Consider the following 23,157-nt stretch of genomic DNA (forward strand, 5'->3'; position numbering starts at 1 on the left):
ATTACTTCAACAGAAAAAGGTGCAGTTTTCAGCATCCATCGACATTCGGGATGCTTACCCTCTTCAAAAATTCTTTTGCTTTTCCATTCGTGAACAGCATTTTCAAGTCACAACCTTGTCCTTCGGCCTTGCTTCCGCACCCAGAGTGTTCGCAAGGATCATGGCGGATGTCATGTTTCTCTTGCATCCTTGAGGCGTGCTCGTCCTGCCCTGTTTGGTCGACTGTCTAGCCGCCCTTCCAGGACTACGCCTAGTCGTCTATATCACTTGCGATACCCTCCCACCTGGGCTGGCAGCTAAATTTAGACAAGTTATCCTCATTTCCAGCCCAGCAGATATCCATTTTGAGGATGATCCTGCACACTTCCAGAAGGATGGTTATTCTCCCTCGAGACCATGTCATGGCCCTTCAATAGGGAGCTTGCGACCTGATTACTCATCCCCTCATTTCATTCGATTTGCTAGGAGGGTTCTGAGGAAAAATGGTGACGACAATGGAAGCGGTTTCCTTCGCTCCGCTCGTTTTCTGCAAGTCAAACAGGTGATAGTCTCTGAGCTCCTTCTTCATCCAGGGCCTTTATCCGGGTTCAATGGTTATTAGTAACTACCAATGCCAGTATTCTTCTCCCTATCTTTGCTCTGGATATTTGAATGGTAGTCCTACAGCAGGTCACCCCATCCAAATTCTATTGGATAATGCCACGGCAGTGCCATACGTCAATCATCTAGCAGGTACCCATGGTTAGGCGCCATGACCAAGGTACCTCACATTCTCTGATGGGCCGAGATCTACCATTTGTGATCTCGGCAGTATATATCCCAGGAGTAGAACTCTGGACAGCAAACAAATTCAGTCGTCAGGGTTCCGCCTCTAGTCAGTGGGAACTTCACCCCAAAGTCTTCCATCAGATCTGGAGCTCTTCCGTTGTAGATTGGATGGTGTCCAGACTGAATGCCAATGTACTCGAGTTCTTGATTCGGCCTCGAGATCCAAGAGCCATCACACTGCATGCTCTGGTTCTTCCGTGGTACCAGTTTCCATAACTCCCCTTCCACTACTTCCAAAAGCCTTTTGGAAGCAGAAAGGGGCCCAGTGATCCTCCGAGATCCGCACTGACCACGTCAGTTTTTTGTTTGCGCAGCTAGTATCCTTTCGCCTTATTGCTGCAAAACTGCAAGTAGGGACTTTCTCACAGGGAGTTTTCTCACGTAGTTCTTACCTATCGCATACCGTTAGATCATTGGGACCTTAATGGTCTTAGGAGTCTTACAGTAGACTCCTTTTCATCCGGGCAGACTTAACTATCAGGGAAGGTCGCCCTTTTTTCTCTGCGATATCCTCACCCTGACGAGTCTTCGGAGCTAGCTGCTCTGTTCTTTCAGACTTTTTTCCCTTATTACCTTCAAGGCAAGGTTGTCCTCAGACCATCCCCATCCCTTGTTACCAAGGTGGTATTGTATTACCACTGTTATGAGGGCATACTTCTTCCCTCATCTCTTTCGGCACCAGTCCACAAAATGGAATGAGTTCCCCATATTCTGGACAAAGTGAGTGCTCTGAGAAGATACATCTCGAAGACTGCGTCCTTCCGAAGGATGGACGCTTTATTTGGGCTTCCTGACGGTAAGAGTAAGGCTTCCTTACGTTTTCAGGAAGGGTTTACCCGTTTCATCGGCCATGTTAGCCTGGTGGATTCGTTTCACCATCCAGGAGTCCTTCCGTGCTAGATGTCAGCCTATCTCCCTGTCTATCGAGGGTTCTAGGCACCAGGAGTCGGCAAGGCACGCCTACAAGCTTGCGGATTCGTCCAGTCCGCATGCATTCTTGAAGCACTATAATGCCCACACTTCCACAGATGTGAGTCTGGGCAGGCGGACTCTGCAGGCCTTGGTGGCGCACTTGTAAGTAGCGGTTACACAGGGCCTGATCTGATGTTTTCCCCACCTAGGGACTGCTTTGGGACGTCCCATGGTCTGTGTCCCCCAATGAGGCGAAGGAGAAATAGGGATTTTTGTGTACTCACCGTAAAATCCTTTTCTCCGAGCCATTCATTGGGGGACACAGCTCCCACCCTGTTATTAGCTTATGCTTTTTTTTATAATCTTACATGCTATACTCTCATATACAGGTCCTTCTCAAAAAATTAGCATATAGTGTTAAATTTCATTATTTACCATAATGTAATGATTACAATTAAACTTTCATATATTATAGATTCATTATCCACCAACTGAAATTTGTCAGGTCTTTTATTGTTTTAATACTGATGATTTTGGCATACAACTCCTGATAACCCAAAAAACCTGTCTCAATAAATTAGCATATCAAGAAAAGGTTCTCTAAACGACCTATTACCCTAATCTTCTGAATCAACTAATTAACTCTAAACACATGCAAAAGATACCTGAGGCTTTTATAAACTCCCTGCCTGGTTCATTACTCAAAACCCCCATCATGGGTAAGACTAGCGACCTGACAGATGTCAAGAAGGCCATCATTGACACCCTCAAGCAAGAGGGTAAGACCCAGAAAGAAATTTCTCAACAAATAGGCTGTTCCCAGAGTGCTGTATCAAGGCACCTCAATGGTAAGTCTGTTGGAAGGAAACAATGTGGCAGAAAACGCTGTACAACGAGAAGAGGAGACCGGACCCTGAGGAAGATTGTGGAGAAGGACCGATTCCAGACCTTGGGGAACCTGAGGAAGCAGTGGACTGAGTCTGGTGTGGAAACATCCAGAGCCACCGTGCACAGGCGTGTGCAGGAAATGGGCTACAGGTGCCGCATTCCCCAGGTAAAGCCACTTTTGAACCATAAACAGCGGCAGAGGCGCCTGACCTGGGCTACAGAGAAGCAGCACTGGACTGTTGCTAAGTGGTCCCAAGTACTTTTTTCTGATGAAAGCAAATTTTGCATGTCATTCGGAAATCAAGGTGCCAGAGTCTGGAGGAAGACTGGGGAGAAGGAAATGCCAAAATGCCTGAAGTCCAGTGTCAAGTACCCACAGTCAGTGATGGTGTGGGGTGCCATGTCAGCTGCTGGTGTTGGTCCACTGTGTTTCATCAAGGGCAGGGTCAATGCAGCTAGCTATCAGGAGATTTTGGAGCACTTCATGCTTCCATCGGCTGAAATGCTTTATGGAGATGAAGATTTCATTTTTCAGCACGACCTGGCACCTGCTCACAGTGCCAAAACCACTGGTAAATGGTTTACTGACCATGGTATTACTGTGCTCAATTGGCCTGCCAACTCTCCTGACCTGAACCCCATAGAGAATCTGTGGGATATTGTGAAGAGAAAGTTGAGAGACGCAAGACCCAACACTCTGGATGAGCTTAAGGCCGCTATTGAAGCATCCTGGGCCTCCATAACATCTCAGCAGTGTCACAGGCTGATTGCCTCCATGCCACGCCGCATTGAAGCAGTCATTTCTGCCAAAGGATTCCCGACCAAGTATTGAGTGCATAACTGAACATTATTATTTGTTGGTTTTTTTGTTTGTTATTAAAAAACACTTTTATTTGATTGGATGGGTGAAATATGCTAATTTATTGAGACAGGTTTTTTGGGTTATCAGGAGTTGTATGCCAAAATCATCAGTATTAAAACAATAAAAGACCTGACAAATTTCAGTTGGTGGATAATGAATCTATAATATATGAAAGTTTAATTGTAATCATTACATTATGGTAAATAATGAAATTTAACACTATATGCTAATTTTTTGAGAAGGACCTGTATAATATGACATGCTATACGCTCATATGTTGTTATTGATCTCCTACTGCTTTTGCACCAAACTGGTTAGCTGAGAGCCAGCAGGAGGGTGTATACTGCAGGGGAGGAGCTAACTTTCTTTGTATCACTTAGTGTCAGCCTCCTAGTGACAGCAGCATAACACCCACGGTCTGTGCCCCCCAATGAATGGCTCGGAGTAAAAGATTTTACGGTGAGTACACAAAAATCCCTTTTTTTTTTTTTCTTTTCACAACTAAATGTTATAAATTTCGTGAATCACCTGTAGGTTAAAAATGCTCAGTTCACCCCAAGATGAATTCCTTGAGGGGTCTAGTTTCCAACATGGGGTCCCTTGTGGGGGATTTCTGTTGTTTTTCAGGTGCTCTGCAAATGCGACATGGCATTCACAATGTCTTCCAGAATATACGCCCCAAAAATGAAATGGCGCTCTTTCCTTTCCGAGCCCTGCTATGTACCTAAACAGCAGTTTTGACTAACTACATATGGGGCATCTTTATGTTCAGAAGAAATTGTGTAACGAATCATGAGGTTTGTTTTTTCATATTATCCATTGTGAAAATGATGAATTTGGGGCTAAAACTACATTCTAGAAACCCAGAAAAACAAGGAGTACTCGGTCCACAAATTATTTTGTACAAACGTATATGATACTTTATTTTATTAATAATAAAAAGGTACATGTATAACAACATTTAACACATAGAGGGTTAGGGTAGTCACAGGTTCACCGGCAAAAAAACATGTCAAAACGTAAAGTGGATAGTGCCCAAAGTTTTAATGGGAAGCCTTCCCCAGCAACATGTATCCACTAGTGTCAGGGATTATTACATAATTGTAGCACAATAGAGTTATAGTATTATTTTGGGGAGCTTACCCATCATATAGTAAGGAGCCGGGCCCATGTCACGCCGCCACCGACGCGCGTTTCGCTGATCTTCTTCAAGGTGCGGTGATGTAGTGTGTTGGGGCCGAGGTTAAATAGCCATAAGCGCCAGAAACTGTGTAATCGGCGCATGTCCTCTGACCTGCACGCTGTGATACGCATCACTTCCGGCAGGCGGGGTAACACTGCGTGTCAGCGTCCATGTCGACATGACGTCATTGGAACGCATGTGTCATCCCTATTCGCCCTCAGCAATGCTCCAGGCCGTGCCACATTGGACATGCGCACTACAGGATCCGGTAAAGCAAATAGAAAATACCGGGGCAGACATTATATCTGAGGGACTGGCGGGTGTAACCATATGTAAACGTGAAATTTATAATAAATACATGTGTAACACATCATATATATATAAAATGTTAATTAATCATATCAGACAACCGTGAACGTGAATAATAATAAAACTATACATTAATAAAAAACAACAATAAATGATACATAAATACAAATATATCATAATCAGTGATACTACTAAGTGTTATTTAATACAGCGTGATACAGTCCAGCCCCTCCTCCATATTTCCGCTTCATGCTCTCAGAACGTTATTTCCGGCATAACTATGCGGCCCAGGTGGTTATGCAATTCACACATCAAGGAAATGATAACTAAAAGTAGAGCAATACTGAAAATAAAAATCAAAAATTAATATCAAGGACACAACATACATAAACCACAAAAACACACTAATAATTAAAAACCAAGACTGGGATGTTGCACAATAACTTACAAAAATGAACCAAAGCTCACCTGTTCGTTCAGGCCTGCCGATGCCACGGTATTTAATACCGTGATCCACCTGTATTCGTGGAAATCGGGGCAATACAAGACGAGATTAATAAACAATTAAATGTGGAGATGATAACTAAATTTAAGACGGAGCTGGACGTACTTTTGAAAAAATGGGAGACAGAGATTGTCCAGAGGAAAACCAAAAAATATCAGCGTGATTTGGCTGATCCTGTAGTGCGCATGTCCAATTTGGCACGGCCTGGAGCATTGCTGAGGGCGAATAGGGATGACACATGCGTTCCAATGACGTCATGTCGACATGGACGCTGACACGCAGTGTTACCCCGCCCGCCGGAAGTGATGCGTATCACGGCGTGCAGGTCAGAGGACATGCGCCGATTACACAGTTTCCGGCGCTTATGGCTATTTAACCTCGGCCCCAACACACTACATCACCGCACCTTGAATAAGATCAGCGAAACGCGTGTCGGTGGCGGCGTGACACGGGCCCGGCTCCTTACTATATGAAGGGTAAGCTCCCCAAAATAATACTATAACTCTATTGTGCTACAATTATGTAATAATCCCTGACGCTAGTGGATACATGTTGCTGGGGAAGGCTTCCCATTAAAACTTTGGGCACTATGCACTTTACGTTTTGACATGTTTTTTTGCCGGTGAACCTGTGACTACCCTAACCCTCTATGTGTTAAATGTTGTTATACATGTACCTTTTTATTATTAATAAAATAAAGTATCATATACGTTTGTACAAAATAATTTGTGGACCGAGTACTCCTTGTTTTTCTGGGTTTCTACTCTCGTTTGGAGTGTCCTTTTGATGTTATATGGCCTGTGATACGTGGTTTGTACATACGGATCCTATGGGCTGTGGAATATGTAGAGTGTTCTACTTGGTTTGGCTTTATAAAACTACATTCTAGTAGAAAAAAAAATGTTATTTTCATTTTCAGATCCACATTTTTAACAGTTCTGTGAAGCACCTGCGGGTTCAACCATCTCAATACATGCCTAGATGAAATCCTTGATAGGTCTAGTTTCCAAAATGGGGTCACATGTAGAGGTTTCTGCTGTTTTGGTACCTCAGTGGCTCTGTACATGAGATATGGTGTCTGCAATCTACTGCAGCCAAATTCACATTTCAAACACTAAATGTCACTTCTTCCCTTCCGTGCCTTGCCGTATGTCAGAACAGAACTTTTTGACAATATGTGGGGTATCGCCACACTCAGAAGGAAGTGGGTAACAAACTGTGGGTCCACTTTTTCATGTTACCTCTTGTAAAAATGAAAATTTGGGGGCTAAAGCAACATTTTCATGAAAAAATGGAAATTTTCAATATGACGACGTACAATTATCAAATTCTGTGTAGTACTTGTGCATTCAAAATGCTTGCTTTATTCCTGGATAAAATTCTCGAGGGGTGTAGTTTCCAAAATGGTGTCACTTCTGGGGGTTTTCTACTTTTTGAGCACCTTAGGAGCCCCTCAAATGCAGCACTATGTCCGTAATCTATTTCAGCCAAATTTGTGTTCCAAAGTTGCCGTTTGTCCAAACAGAGGTTTCTGACCATATGTAGCGCGCTTAGAATAAATCAGGTAACAAATAGTGGGGTCCATTTTTTTGTGCTGTTACTTTTAAAAGTAAAAAAAAAACGGGGGCTAAAGCAACATTTTAGAGTAAAAATTACAATTTTTTTTTTCCCATTTAACTTTGTAGTAATTCCTGCGTAGCACATGAAGCGTTAAAAAGTTTCTTGACAGCAGTTTTGAAGTACCGTATTTGAGGGGTGCGGTTTTTTAAATGGTGTCCATTGAAATCTGAATAGGTCCGTAAAGAAACAGTTTTTGTAAATTTCTTGAAAAAATGAATTACTGCTAAATGTTTAACCCTTCTAAAATCCTAACAAAATAAAATTACTTTTAAAAAATTATGTAGACGTAAAGTAGACATATGGAAATGTTTTTTTCTTAATTATTTTGTACAGTGTGACTATCTGGTTTAAGGATATAAAGATTAAAAGTTTATAAATTGCGAATTGTTCAAAATGTTCCCCTAAATTCCGATATTTTCACAAATAAATGCAAAACACCTCTTTTTTTCTGTGAAAAAAACGCATTGCGGTAAAGAACGCAGCATGTTCATTAATTTTGTGGGTTTTTCGCGTTTTAGCCACTATTTAATGCATTGGGAAGCTCTGGAAAAAAACGCGAAAAAAATGCACGCGGATTTCTTGCAGAAAATGTCCGGTTTTGTTCAGGAAAATTCTGCAAGAAATCCTGACGTCTGCACATAGCCTTAGGGCACAGTCAGACGGCCTTATAACTCTGACCGAGATTGGAGCGCAGTGCATGGACTGGCCATCGGCTCTCCTGACCCCAGCGTGACAGCTTCATTTGTTTATAGTTGTCACGCTTGGTTCAGGAGAGCTACCAGCCAGTCCATGCACTGCGATCCGATTTCGGTCAGATATATACGGCTGTCTGACTGCGCATTTATACTGAACCACTGTGTAATCTTCAGTTCTCCGGAAGCTTGTTCATCATCCTCTGTCAGCCGCATCATCGTATGGAGGAGTTGTCTCCAACTCAACCTTTACATCTGTATCAAATATAGATTATGTTTTCAGAATATGATCACAATCTAATTCAGTTTTGTTGTCTTTGATTAGGTTACATCAGAGACAATTAATGCACCAGATTCGTAACGAGGCCCATCTCTCCTCTACTCCTAATAAAAGATCGTACACATCAGCTGAGCAGCAGAGCCCCACCAGAACTCTTCATCCGTCTAATAGTGGTAAGCAGGCATATATTTTTTTCTTCATTGTACATATTTGACAATATAGATGTAATTCACGTTAAGCAAAAAAGATACACAGGATCCTGGTACAACGGCCACATCAGAAGTCCATGGCTGCCGGCCAGAGTACTGCGGACCTCCGCCTACCTACCACCATCTTCTTGTTAGTAGGGCAACAACATCATTCTGTTGTGATAACACACACAAATGACATCACGCGGGCCTAATAATTAGAAGAAGCGCCAGCAATGGCACCAGTAGTAGGTTTGCAGGGCTCTGGTCTAGCGGCCACTTAACTAGGTTTCTGCAAATATTTTTGTTTTATTATTCACAATTCAGTGGGGAGTTTTTTGGTTGTTGACCTTTTTTTCTACTGAGAACATTCATTGGAATAAGGCATACATGCATTTTTCTATATAAAAGCAAGAAATATAATTTGCTTTGTGGGAAATATGATTGATTACATTACAAATAGTGTAACTTGTAATCCGTTCTCTAATATACTGTCATTAGTTGCGTTTTCCTGTTGCAAGCAGAGGCGGATGCTGGGAAGCCTGGAACAAATCCTGGTAACTTCCCTTCCGTGTGCACACGCCACCATATATCACGTCACATAGGCAGACACGGCATAAATAAGTTTTGCGATCATAGGAGCAGATTTCCATACATTGAAAATGGCCTGTAATGATCAATATAATCACAGGACTTGTGTTTCCTGAGCATTATGTGCTTTCACTGTATTCATCCTGAGGTTCTTGATGACAGTGGTGTAGAGTGATAATCTATAAATGCAGAGGGAAAGCGGACGAGACGGTACATGTAAGCATATAATGGTGCTGTATTGTACTCCACACACAATCTCTTATCTATGGAGGTTTGCGCTCCTCTACACTTTGGCGATGTCCTCACATTAGATCTGTGATAAAGGTTCTTTTAGGGTAATATCTATATAAATTGCAATGTTTGTTCTTAGGTACATTGGATACTGTGCATTATTATCTGTTTTATAATTAAACTCAATATTTCTTTTGCTTTTGTTGCTAGGGCAGAAAGGTTGGAAAATCTGAGTAGATAGTAGTAGGCTCTTTACTTCCCACCCCATAGGTGCACTCTAGGCTACTGTAACTGACTGGGGGTATCTCAGGGCAAGTGGGGCATGCTCTGCTGCGTCTGCAGATGGACCATACAATAGTGAGATGCAGCGACACCTTTTACCAAGGACTGATTATCCTAAGGAGATGGTCATACAGAAAATCTGATAGAATTATCTGTGTTTCTGATGTCTTCATGTACGGGTTTTCTCATGTTTCATCTGCAGCAGTGCACAGCTTTTCTGCCTCCTGGCTTCTTGCTTGCCTGGGGTTTTAGAAGACTAATTGTGCATTCTGCAATGTTGCAAGCAGGGGCGGCTTTACCACTGCAGCATAGTTGGAGTGCAGTAGTACTAAAGCTGGCTGGATGGTGCACTGCAGTGATCCGGCCATGTTTAAATCAACGCATACAAGCTCTATTACCAAGAGCTTGTAAACACTGCGCATGCTAAGCAACCACTGCAAGACCACAGCATCCTGACATTTTTGAAATTTGAGTGGATTTTTAATAACAAGGAAAATAGTTTTTAAAAAGCAAAGAAAGAAAAGCCTCAACATGCACAAATGTAAGCTGTCATACCCAAAAGGAGCAGGTGTCAATTCATGACCGTTGACAAATGATAAATGTCCAAGAAAAAATGGACTGTTGCGTCTGTGGGTAAGTAAAAGTCTTCAAGCTTTATTGGGACATATTAAGACAAAAACCACTATGGTAGTTAGTAAGAACACGCTGCCACCTGACGCGTTTCAGGCTTTGGCTCCCTTAGTCGTTATTTGGCTAGGTACTGTGGGATATCGTATCTAAAGGTTGCCCTGGCAATTGAATGGAACATGAAGTGTCACTGGAAATGCAAACAACGTACAAAATACATTATAATGGTGGAATACATATTCCTCAGAAAAAGAAGACATTAATAGACGGGTCTCATCTCTATAATTCATGCCTTTTGGCGTTTTGGTGTCCGATCTAATAATCCAAAATGCTTTTTTTTGCCAATCTCTTCCCCTAACTGGTGCATTAACCGTCTCGATTCCAAAAAAAACCATCCGTTTCCCCATTGTGGGCATCCAAAAAAGTCACCTTTAGCATCCCATATAGTTTGCAGTAAAGCATGATACCATGCTTATGTATTAGTTTCTCCTTTATGGTATATTTATTCTGTCCTTGTAATGTATTTTGTATGCACTGTTTGCATTTCCAGTGATTTCCTACCTTTTGTACATTTCTTGTTCTGTTCAACTGCTAGTTTAACCTTTAGATAGGATATCCCATAATACCCAGCCATACTAGGAATAAGGGTGCCAAGGCCAGAATGGCGTCAGGTGGCAGCATGTTCTTACTCACTACCGTGGTGGCTTTTGCTTTCATATGTCCCAATAAAGCTTGAAGACTTCTACTTACCCACGGATGTGACAGGTCATTTTTGTTTTTTTCTTAAAATTTTCAAGCACTTTGCATTGTGGTGACACTTATTTTTTATTAAGTTGCTTATTTGACCTTCCTAGATCCAACCGTCATGGTCAACACTTGGCTAGGCACAAGTAATTCTGAAGACCATTATTCCTCCACATCAAGAAATCTTTCCTCCAGCTCGGCTCAGTCTGGACCATCTCATTACAGCAACCTTTATCTTGAAGACATCCAGACTGATGAGGATAAGCTGAACCGCAGCCTTCTTTCCTCTGAGTCCACCTTCATGCCCGTTGCTCCTGGTCTATCCCCCGTGTCTCCCGGTGTAGAGCAAAGGGTACCTGGCCTAACAGAGGAACTAAATGCGGAGAACTCCCTGACGGACATGAGCAGAGGTAGTTCTGAGAATTTCTTATCGCAGCAAATAGGAAAAGAAGATGAAGTTGGCGCCATCATTCCGGGAAAGTCTGCTGAGCATCTGTCACAATGTAACGACAGTTCTCAGTCCTCTTATGACTCTGTGATGGAGCACACCCAGCCGTCCAGTGCCTCCTCCTCTTACAGTGATGCTGTAGACAGCAAAGGGTTACAGGAAACAGACACCGACCACCTGAATAGGAAGAACAAAGCAGCGACACAACTGCAGTCTTGCTGGAGAGGCTTTTATGTTAGAGAACATAACCCCAAAGTCAAAGAAGTCCAGTATGAAATCCGACTAAGCAGAATGCAGGAGCACATCGTCTTCCTCGGCCAACAAGTCTCCAGGTATGTCCCACTGATTGTTTACTCACGGGTGAACTCGGCATCTGGCATTAATGGAAACTATATGAGCTGTAATGGGTTTTACATAGGGGTGCAGGACCCAGACTACTGGACTTGCTGCATTCTCCATCACACCCATCTCACGGGGCTCTGTACATGACCCCTTATATTCATACAATGTAGGAAATTGATGGGGATGTCCAGGATTTTCATATTGATGGCCTGTTCTTAGAATCAGATTGTTGGGTGTCCGGCCAGTCCCACCAATTGCCTGTCCTCAGCGGCCAGATGTAAGCAGTATATGGATGATGCAGCAGCACAGTTCTGTTCACAATGTAGTGGCCGATCTTGGGTGCTGAAGCTCGGCTGTCGTTACTCCGAACAGTGAGCGGAGCTGTGCTGTTGTGCGCCTATACGCTGTGTACATCTGACTGCTGCGGCACCTGGAGACGTCCGATCAGTGGGGGTGCCGGGGTTAGGATCCTCACTCATCTGATAATAGGGATATGACATATAATCATCCAAGGGAATTATAGTAGGGTTTTGTGTTATTATTAATAGAAACATAATAAAGTGCAATTATGGAAGAAAGCATTTAAATTCACTTGGATCTCGGCAAGTCTCACACCCGTGGCATCTTTGTAAAGGATTACTTATTTCTTATACTTATACTGTATAGCACCAGCGTATTCTGCTGCACCTTCCAGACATTGCCAGCAGTCTATGAGGGGCTCAGAATCGAAAGCTCCTAGGTCAGCTTATAACTCAGGGCTGCAAAGCTACAGTGCTAACCACTGAGCCACCATGCCGCCTGTAATATTAATCTGCCGGCTTGACACCATCTGTTGCCCTGGGAGAGCTACTGTATATTTCAGTAACCAATTTGTGACCATCTTCACACACACAGAAAATGCTATATCAAAGGCCACATTCAGTATTTGGTCAGTATTTACCTCAGACAGTATTTATAAGCCAAAACCAGGAGTGGGTGATAAATACAGAAGTGGTGCATATGTTTCTATACTTTTCCTCTGATTGTTCCACTCCTGGTTTTGGCTTACAGATACTGAGGTAAAATACTGACCGGATACTGAACGTATGAATGTGGCCTAACGCTTATTTCACACTTCCGTTGGTACGGGTCCGTCGCTATGCGTCGGGCCAACATACCGACGCACGTTGTGAAAATGTGGCACGACGTGGGCAGCGGATGTAGTTTTTCAACGCATCGGCTGCCCATTCTAAAGTCCGGGGAGGAGGGGGTCGAGTTTCGGCCGCGCATGCGCGGTAGAAAATGGCAGACGCAACGTACGAAAAAAACGTTCCCTTGAACGTTTTTTTCGTGCCGACGGTCCGCCAAAACACGACGCATCCAGTGCATGACGGACGCGACGTATGGCCATACGTCGCGATCCGTCAGCAACACAAGTCTATGGGGAAAAAACGCATCCTGCCGGCACATTTGCAGGATCCGTTTTTTTCCCAAAACGCCGGATTGCGACGTATGTCACACAATGCAAGTGTGAAAGTAGCCTTACAGTTGTGGCTGTAGTTGAGCTCCGACACGGCTGGTAACATTTAGAGGACAGCGGTCTCCGGGGCTCGAACTCAGTGGCTCCCACTGCTCCCCCACAACACTGATGGGTTACCGTAGCAGCCAGGGGCCTTCTGAAGCCCCACTACCACCTGGCACTCCTGTGAGGCCCAGCTACAGGCTGAGCGCCATACTGACCATGATTTACACTTGTATTGCAGTATATAGTGAATGCGACCCTGAGGGAACTAAGTAGTAATGTGCAATTAAATAAGTGAGAGAAAAACATATTTGGTATCCTCTCTTCCGTTAAAGTCCAAACCATCAAAATCTAAAATTAACCCGTAAAAAAAAAAAAAAAAAATAGAAATGCACCAACCCCCAAAAAATACCACAATAAGCTCGTCAAGCAAAAGACAATCCTGCACACAGATCAATTGGCGAGAAAATAGAAACGTTAGGGAACGACTTGGAAATGGCAAGAAAAATCTTCTTCTTTTTTTTTACAAGCTTATGATTTTTTTTTCATTACTTTAAATAAATAAAAGAGAAAACAAAACCATCTAGGCAAGTTTGATATCGCTGTAATCGTACTGGCCTGTGGAGAATCGTGTTTCCTTGTCATTTTTACCATTGAATGGGCTCTTATCCCTCTTTTGAATTTTTTTTTCCCCACTAAAAACAAGCAGTCACACATCTATATCAATACAAATATAAGAAAGTGAAAAATCGCCTTGTCCTTAGGGGGTTATCCTAAAATGCGGTATTGGCGAATTCTCTGGAAATAGAGGAGGGGTCCTAAGTACACAAGTCTGATTTATTAGCAAGAATGGAGGGTGAATAGTGAAATGAATATCTGAATATTCCACATTCATAATTGTGTGTCGTTGCAGGCCAGTCTGTTTAATCGTACAATATTCTGCTCACAGAGACGCAGGAGAGGACGCTTTGCTTCACTTTTCTCTGCTAGTGACCAGTAGATGGCGCTGAGGTGGTTTCCCTGTGTTTTTGGCCTTGTTCCCAGTGTTATTTTTATGGATGATGGAAGGCTTCACCTCTCACTATTAGGGCTCATGCACAGGTCTGACTTTTGTGTATGTGTGCTCTCCGTGGATTTCACAGACATGTACTAGCTGTGTACATCTCCTATTTTTTCTTTCCTTTGGACTGAGTGGTTAAGTTGAATATTAGAGACATGTCCAATTTTGACTCAGATCAAGAGAAGCAATGCAAGTCAATGGGTCTGAGAAAATATTAGACTGTACTCGGATGACAATTGAGTGTGGTCTGATTTTCACGTATTATCAGATTCGAGAAACTTTTTTTTTTCCCGTCTTGTGGTTGTTTAATCTTTATTTTCAGTTTTGAGTTAATGAGATTCTCGTGGTCCAGGGCGGCCTATGGGGTCTTCATGTGGTGCTCTGATTAGGTATTCATATAGCAGACTGCTGACAGGTCACTGATCCCTCACTGACCTGCCCCCTAGATTACATACTGAAGAAAAAACCCTTCTGCAGGCAGGTGCCGCCCGTGACTCCTGCGCTGCAGCATAATCGCATGGTTACTGTCCTGATAATGATTGTGCTTGATGTTATTCAGATAGTACAAAAAAAAAAATCAGTTTTAAAATGGCGTCTGCACCACATGTAGCCGCCCCAGAGCACGAAGCATATCATTAATACAAAACTGAAAATAAACAACAACCACAAGACGGATTTCATCACCAGGTGATCATCGTTTTGACATTGCAGTACATATGTTCTCTCTTATTCAGAGGGGTTCTAGGCGGAATCCTCCAGAGAAAGATGTCGTGTGCATATGGCGTCACTTAGGCTTCTTTCACACTTCCGTCAGTACGGGGCCGTCACAAAGCGTCGGCGCAACGTACCGACGGACAGTGGCGATTTTCTGCACAACGTGGGCAGCGGGCGCAGTGTTTCAACGCGTCCGCTGCCCATAGTAAACTCCCAGGGAGGAGCGGGTGGAGTTACGGCCGCGCATGCGCCGTTTAAAGTGCAGGACACGACGTACGAAAAAACGTTCCCTTGAACGTTTTCCGCTGTGACGGTCCACCAAATCCCGACGTATCCAGTGCACGACGGATGCGACATGTGGCCATACGTCACGATCCGTTGGCAATACAAGTCTATGGGAAAAACGCATCCTACGGGCACATTTGCAGGATGCGTTTTTTTCCCAAAACGACGCATTGCAACGGATCTAAAAATACGGAAGTGTGAAAGTAGCCTTAGACACTAGCACAGCCATCACATTTTCCCAGCAGACGCCGGCGGTAGTTTTCCTTTCTTTTGGTGCTGGCTTTTACTCCATACTGTGAGGTATAGCGAGTGGCAGCTTCTGAACAGAAGCCACCCAAAAAATGCCATGTCACTTGTCACTTCAGCTCTTCTCTTTTCGGTGAGATGGTTTATTGGTTTCTCATGTCGGACAAGTGTGATCTCTGTAGGAGAAGAATCCTGCTCCACCTGAACGGCAGGAAACTGTCGTAGATTTCTATCTTTAGTATCCGTCCTATATATAGCAGTGGAATGTACACAGCTGGGTTATTTTTTACCTAATTTTAGCTGTTCGTTGCCAGAAGTCACTTATTGGCAAGTTTCCATCCTCTGTGTTAGTTTCACATGGTGCTGGAAATAGCTCGGGTCTCGGATCTATAGTGATCTCTCTAGGTTTCTTACTGTGGCTCTCTCCTGTACTATGCTATTCAATACCATAAAGATGACAAGGGGCAAGACATGAGTGGACGTCTGACATCCTGAACCCCCCAAACCTGGATCTGCAGGTTGGAGCCTCTTCACTAGTTTTCCTTGCCCTGTCGGACTACAATAACGCCCTAATGTGCCCGTAACTCTGCCATGCCTGAGATGCCAGTAGGACCCCTACACCTTCGTTCTCTAGATCAGACCCACCCTAACCTCAATGTCGTGGCACGTACTAGCATTTGCCTTGACCTTGTATAACGGGGCCTCCTTTGTAACCTCAGATGCTAGGTAAAGTCATTCATGTTGTTTACACATTCATTAAGGTGAAATCCAATTGAAATGCAAACAATATACAATTAAATTTACTATATACCGTAATCTTATAATTAATGGAACCATGAAAAGGCACATTCTTTTATACTAAACGGCTCATTATAAGCTGTATATAAGGAAATGAAACTACAGCTGCTGTACCTGCATGTGCCACTAGGGTGCAGTGTGTGACTACACGGATTCCGTGGCGCTGCTGATGTCATCTGTCACACTATGAAAGGGAGGAACTGAAGCGTCCTTTCTGTGTATAGTATTTAGCCTGGCTATAGAATGCAAAAACGTTGGCCGCTAAAAGCACTGGGGCCAGATTCATCAATTTGTGCCAGAATTCTGCCTTAAAACTGCTTGTGATGACACCAGATTTTTGCACAACTTGTGCAAACATCTTTGTGACTTTTATGACTTCTCCACCAACTTAGCAGAGAATAGCCTGGATGGGGCTTATCCAAGTGCACCCTACAATTTCATCACAATTTATACCACAAAAGTGGCATAAAAGTCTGATAAAAATGCAGGCCAGCCCCTCTCTGGAGCTGAAAGATGCGCCTGATTCATTGAAGAGGACACTCAGGAGATTATACCCCAGCTAATGGCATGTGATGAGAGTTCAATCTTTACCCTTCTTGGAGAATTTAGTGTTGACGTTTTTAAGAAGTTCAGTGTCTAAACTATATGTGTATTCAGCCCTTAGTACATACCTGACCCCTTTATGCCTTAAAACGATAAAATGTCTAACCATGCCAAACCTACAGCATTTCGGTTTGGAAATGAAAGTGCCTTGGACAAAAAAATTGAGAAACGGTCGAAGAAAGATTCACACGAGAAACACCGCGGCCACAGGAGATTTTTTGCCTCTACCCCTCCCCCAAAAAAAGTCAACAAACAATAGCACTACAAATAACTCCTCACTTTTCCTAAAAACTATTTCCCAGCTAGGATAAGTCAGTGTTCTTATTATGAGGGTCCGACCTTTGAGACCCCCGTTTTTCTTGAGAATGAAGAAACCGCTGCTCTAGTGTAGTCTGGTCTCCATATCTACGGTAATTTTCCCCTAATTTCACATTTTTTTATTTTGTTACGGCAGTGTGCCTGACAATGCAGGGGACAGGGGTCTGTAGCCATTGAGAGGGGGGACGCAGCACTACACCAGCTTTTGGGTGTCATTGTGTTATAAGTGTGAGGCGTTCTAGAGCGGAGATTACACCGGCCACGTCCATTACAGCGTCTTCTGTCATCCAGGGCAGTGGAGTCGGTAAGCCAAACCTCCGACTCCTCAATTTCCATGACACCGACTCCACCAAAATGGGCTCCAACTCCATGACTCCGACTCCACAGCCCTGCTAGTGCAATTTCGTTATGTGAACCCGTTTAACGGACTACGTTACACCGTGGCATAACGCGGTGTGACGTAGTCCGTTAACGCCGCCATTGTTTGTAATGGCGAACGCATCGCTAGCGCACGCCCACATTGGGCGTGCGCTAGTGATGTGCCATCATTTGAGTGATGGACCGCGAACGCTGCTTGCAGCGTTCGCGGTCCGTTCCTTACTAGCGCAGATCGGGCATCTGCGCTAGCGGGATGCTTTTGGGACATTGCGTTAGCGCAGTCCGTAGCGCTATGCGCTAAACGGACTACCCTAACGCAATGTGACCCTAGCCTAAGGATGCTAGGACTAACGTGTACTGACTTTATAGCCTGGTAACGTTTCATTGTACGAGGAAATTGCTTTACTCCTTGTGAATGTTTGCATGCTCATAATTGTCATTATTCTAGGTTGTTTTCTTATCAAATAATCCAGACAAATTAGGTGTATTGTTAAAAAAACACAATAATGATAACCTTTTCTTTTATGCTCTAGGTTGAAGAAAGAAAGAGACGAGGAGCGGGTGCAGAGACTTGTACAAGAGGACGCTCTCCGATACTTATGGGACCAGGTAGTTTTATTAAAGACCATTGTGTGAGATGGGAAACCTAACTCTAATTGTGATTGGCACTTGGCATCAAAAAGGACATCATGCAGAACATCCAGTGAGAATAGGGTGGCTGTCAACAAGTGTAGTAAAGCTGCCATTCTCCAAGGATCCTACACAATCTGTCTACAATTGCCTGGAAAAGAACCTTCACCAGTCTCATATGTCATTAGAATCTGAACATGATATATTGCACTTTACGCATGACGTTTGGGTGGATCAGTGTCGTCTGTATAATAGGCGCAGTAAAGAAATACACTGGACGTAAAGTTATGAGACTGCCGTGCCCTCCTCTGTGCCCCGCACAGGGATGAAGACATATTTGTGTGCTGTTTTGGCTAATGGGGGAGTGGACCGGTCTCCATACTGAAACTTACATAAGGATGTCCCAAGGCGTTTTAAAGATATAAATTACAGCCCAAAAATATCAGAGTATATAACCTAAACACTATTCAAAAAGCAGGCAAAATTGGTATATAAATGACTTTATTGATTTCATTATATGAGAACAATAGAGCTAAAAACAACATGAAACAAGAGACCTGATTAAAAATGTATAAAAAGGGGAGAGGAGAGGGAAACTAAATTCATGCAAATAATTAAGTAATATCAATAAACTAAGTATAATAAGTGATAATGATAACTAATAAGAGAAAATACATATAAATGTCTAGTGACCAAAGAGGACAAATGTAATAGATCCAGATATAAATCAATGTTTATTGCACAGTGCCAGAGATAAAAGCCCACAATAATGAGGTAGTATATCAGAGTGGACACGTGATACTAACCATGGAGGGCACGCCACAACCTCCTCTGACCACTCCAACTTGCGTTTCGCTTATGCTTCATCAGGGAGTCTTCATACTATGCTGCTTTTACACATGTCAATGTTGTCTGTAGATAAATCAGTTTACAAGGCAATTTACAACTTGCTCTGCTATAGAGCTGAATTATATTCATCTTCTGGAATATTTAAACCACAAACTTACCTTGTAACTGGGAATTTTGTGTCTTCTCAGGTCCGCTCTATTCAAGAATGGCAAAACAAAGTAAGTGGGCAGATTGATAGTATTCCAGAGTCTGTCGTCCATCCACCTGAGGGATCGGGAAAGCAGTCATTTTCAGCAGAATCTGCACCTGAAACCACAAGTAGGAAAAGCAGCCCTGACATCCCAGACTCAGGGTTTCACTCTATTAATATAGGACAGACGTCTCATCAGGAACTGAACAGTTCTGAAAAGAGCTCCATGGAGGGAAGCGTATCTTCTGAGCAATCCCTGGAGACTGTGAAACACTATCATCCGCCATTATCTGATCTCATAGAGGTTCAGGAGACAAAACCTCAAGATCACAGTGACAGTAGTAAGGATGACTCCAGTACAGACCAAGACAGCAGTCTCCTGCAGCAATATCTGGAAAAAGTGCAGCAACTTGAGCAAACAGAGGACAACACAAGTGATGTGACTGAAGAAACTAGGCCTGAAATGAGCAACAGCTCCGTAAACTCTGATCTCCTCTCCAGTAGCTTCAGTCCTGATTGTGAGAATGGGAAGAAGGAAGAGCTGGAAGCACATGAAGACGTTTGTGAGACCTCTGATGTGGCACAAAGCTTGGTGGCATCACCGGACACTTGTACTGAGGCACCAGAAGTAATGCAGTAAGGAGAGGCTGCCCTGCCGCCTCCTCTGCACTGGCTGGGTATTGTAGTAGGATTAAATAATGACTACTATAGGCCGTTCTGTAAATGTTTCATTCCATGAGATGGAGGCGGAAATACAACTGGGGCACTCCTACATGAAATATTCACCATACGTGTCAAGGCTTTAGGTCTCAGAGTAGAAAGGTCGCAGTAAGTTGTCTGATTTGTCCCATGCGGTACAGTTGCTTTCCAGTGTACACTTTGTTGGTGCATGAACTGTGAAGCCCCATTGAAGGTACAGGCCGTATTATTACTGTCTCCAGTCTGGAGGATAGAGCTACGTCCTGATTCTACATCAGAACCGATTTGCAGCAAGTTTGTCTGTTGTTGCCAGAATTCCGTCATGTTTCTAGGTACATATGGCACATATCATAGCAGTGATAGAAGCAAAATACCATTGCCGTTAATTTCTCTAAAAGTTGCTTTTTTGCCAACAGATGTGACTGTAGCAGGAACCCTTTAATTGGCACAGAGTGGAAATCTAATTCTTAGAGTGAATAAGTGCTTGTTACCATGTACTGTGCCGACCAGAAACACAATCATGCTGGCAACCAGTCGAAGTCCTCTAGAATAGGGAACAATCCTGCTAGCACCCAAAATAATCACCAATGACCAGCTGAATGACATGGCCACAGCAAGGGCCACCCTGGCACATGTATTACCTGCTGGCCATGCAGATGAATGGTGGTCCATGTAATAGAAGGGGAGCCCGAGTCCGGCAGAACAAGAGCTGTTGGTTCGGAGGTACGCACTGAGCCTCCATAGGGAATTAATAAGACTCCTTTGATAGCCTGCCTCGCCACAGTGTCTTTAGTTCAGAGCTCTGTCTTCAGCAGTTGATATCTGAACACATGGCACAGTACGAGTCTGAAAATCACACAGGATATATTTTTCTGCAGCCCCCACTAGTTGTCTTTTAGGTTTTTCATAGCATGATATATCTTCAGTTAAATTCTTGGGTTACAGTGCAGCTGGGATTGCCCTTATTGTATGGCAGGTCGTCGGATCCCCTCCTCATGGTCACCTGAGCCTTCTCTCATGAATGGACGGCGTCCACCCTTGTTATATTGGCAGTGTTGTTCCATAGGAAGCGATGACTTGTCTCACTGACATCAAATACTTCTTGTAGCCTACATGAACCTGGTGAACACAGCGGTGATGTCGGGAATCAGTCCAACTTAATCTCATTCTGCCTTCACTTGCCCGGAGATTTTATTACATTACATAGGTAAAACACATGAAGGCACAATTTGGGTGTGTGGACCATTCTGTCCCCATTGCTTGAGATCTTGCCTGCCTGTGCCACAGCGATCAGTGTCACATTGTACCTGTTTAATTATTTCTATCCTTTTTTTATAGCACATATTTATATTATTGTATTTCTGAGTGATCTCTTGGTTAGCTTTCTCCATGTTATTTTGTATATTGGCACTGATGTGTATTTGTGTATGCGTCTTACAATAGTGTACACTAATGGTAAAGCTGTAACGCCCAGCATGCTGGTTGTCAGGAAAAGCGGCTAGGATGGTAAAACTGTAACGCCCAGCATGCTGGTTGTCAGGACATGCGGCTAGGATGGTAAAGCTGTAACGCCTAGTATGCTGGTTGTCAGGACATCCGGCTAGGATGGTAAAGCTGTAACGCCCAGCATGCTGGTTGTCAGGACATGCGGTTGGGATGGTAAAGCTGTAACGCCCAGCATGTTGGTTGTCAGGACATGCGGCTAGGATGGTAAAGCTGTAACGCCCAGCATGCTGGTTGTCAGGACATGCGGCTAGGATGGTAAAGCTGTAACGCCCAGCATGCTGGTTGTCAGGACATGCGGCTAGGATGGTAAAGCTGTAACGCCCAGCATGCTGGTTGTCAGGACATGCGGTCGGGATGGTAAAGCTGTAATGCCCAGCATTCTGGTTGTCAGGACATCCGGCTAGGATGGTAAAGCTGTAACGCTCAGCATGCAAGTTGTCAGGACATGCGGCTAGGATAGTAAAGCTGTAACGCCTAGTATGCTGGTTGTCAGGACATCCGGCTAGGATGGTAAAGCTGTAACGCCCAGCATGCTGGTTGTCAGGACATGCGGTTGGGATGGTAAAGCTGTAACGCCCAGCATGCTGGTTGTCAGGGCATGTGGCTAGGATATAGACGTTCCTAAAGGCATCATACACATGAGATTTAAGGGAAGCTGACCAGTCCCTTCACTGTTCCCAACTGCTACTATGCTGGTAAGGGTGCTGATTTATTTTATAAGGTGTTTGACATCCTATACGTTTAATTCTCATTATGGTAGGACCATTATGCCAACTGGTAATTATGCCCATGGAACAGTCACGTGTCAATTATAATTGTCTGCACCACTGATTTTGATGGGATCAGCTGCCCATCTTATGTACATGAGAGCTTCCGCCTCTTCCCTTACGGAAGTATCTGGCAGATCCTTACACATTCAGGGTAGATTAGACTCTGCCAGAGCTGTCTGACAACAGCTTTATCTTCTATCCCTTCTATGAGCAGAGCATTCATGTATATTGGGGAGTTGGAAGGGCTAGCTGTCAATGGAACCAGTCATCGGCCAACCTCTTTCTTGTGTGTTCGGGCACCTTTATAGATAGAAGTCGATCAGTTTCGTACCACTGGTCCACACTACTTTCACACCTAAATGTACAACTTATTGATCCCCAATCCTACCACGCAGAAATATGAGAATGTATATTCCTGGTAAATTTTAGGCTCTGCTCACACTTGCATTACGAGCGAATATCAGGGGCTCACTTAAGGTTTCCATCATCTTTGCACATTAGCATAGTGCACCATAAAGTCAATGACTATGTGGAATTGTCCTTTAAAAGGAAGCCACGTGTGAATAGAACTTAAACAGGGAATGGGCTGTTAAGAATATATATTGGTGGGAAAGGAAGGCTTTCAGAATAATAATTTAATGCATTCGGTTATAAAAAAAATATATATATTTTGTATTAACAAGTGTGAATTGAGTGCATGAATTAAGCCCTTTTATCATATATATTGTGTATTTTTTAGTGTGCAAATTTTGTTTTTCATTTTGAGCAGTGAATAAAGCTTCTGACAACAAGCAAAAAATTAAAGGTTATTTTTATAATATGAACATTTTTTCGTCTTTTATTCACTTTTTTTTCCCCTTTGTTTGAAATTCATATATGATAATATAATCTCTATTTAACCTCTTAAGTACCGATCCACTTTGCAGATTAATGACCAAGCCTCTTATTTTTCTTTTTTTTAAATCTGACCATTGTCACTTTATGTGGTAATAACTCTGAAGGGCTTCAACAGGGCTATATGAGCTCGTAAATCCCCAATAGTGACACCATTCTAAAAACTGCACCTTTCAAAGTCTTC

The 23,157-nt window shown here is 43.3% G+C and overlaps 1 protein-coding gene across 2 annotated transcripts in view; it reads left to right on the forward strand.

Moving 5' to 3' along the window:
- Positions 1-22,903, forward strand: part of CEP97 (centrosomal protein 97) — a 45,547-nt gene extending 22,644 nt beyond the window's left edge. Inside the window, exons 8-12 of one of the 2 annotated variants that reach the window (XR_011319329.1) lie at positions 8,125-8,252; positions 10,853-11,522; positions 17,969-18,044; positions 19,103-21,411; positions 21,510-22,903. Coding sequence is in view for 1 of the 2 variants with exons in the window: in XM_069757736.1 (XP_069613837.1) it covers positions 8,125-8,252; positions 10,853-11,522; positions 17,969-18,044; positions 19,103-19,744 (1,516 nt within the window). In the remaining variant the exon portion in view is untranslated. Of the gene's footprint in view, positions 1-8,124; positions 8,253-10,852; positions 11,523-17,968; positions 18,045-19,102 lie in introns of both variants that reach the window. The other variant, XM_069757736.1, reaches the window with a different exon arrangement.
- The last annotated feature ends 254 nt before the right edge of the window (positions 22,904-23,157 follow it).

Source organism: Ranitomeya imitator, chromosome 3, assembly GCF_032444005.1.
Source record: "Ranitomeya imitator isolate aRanImi1 chromosome 3, aRanImi1.pri, whole genome shotgun sequence".
NCBI lineage: Eukaryota > Metazoa > Chordata > Amphibia > Anura > Dendrobatidae > Ranitomeya > Ranitomeya imitator.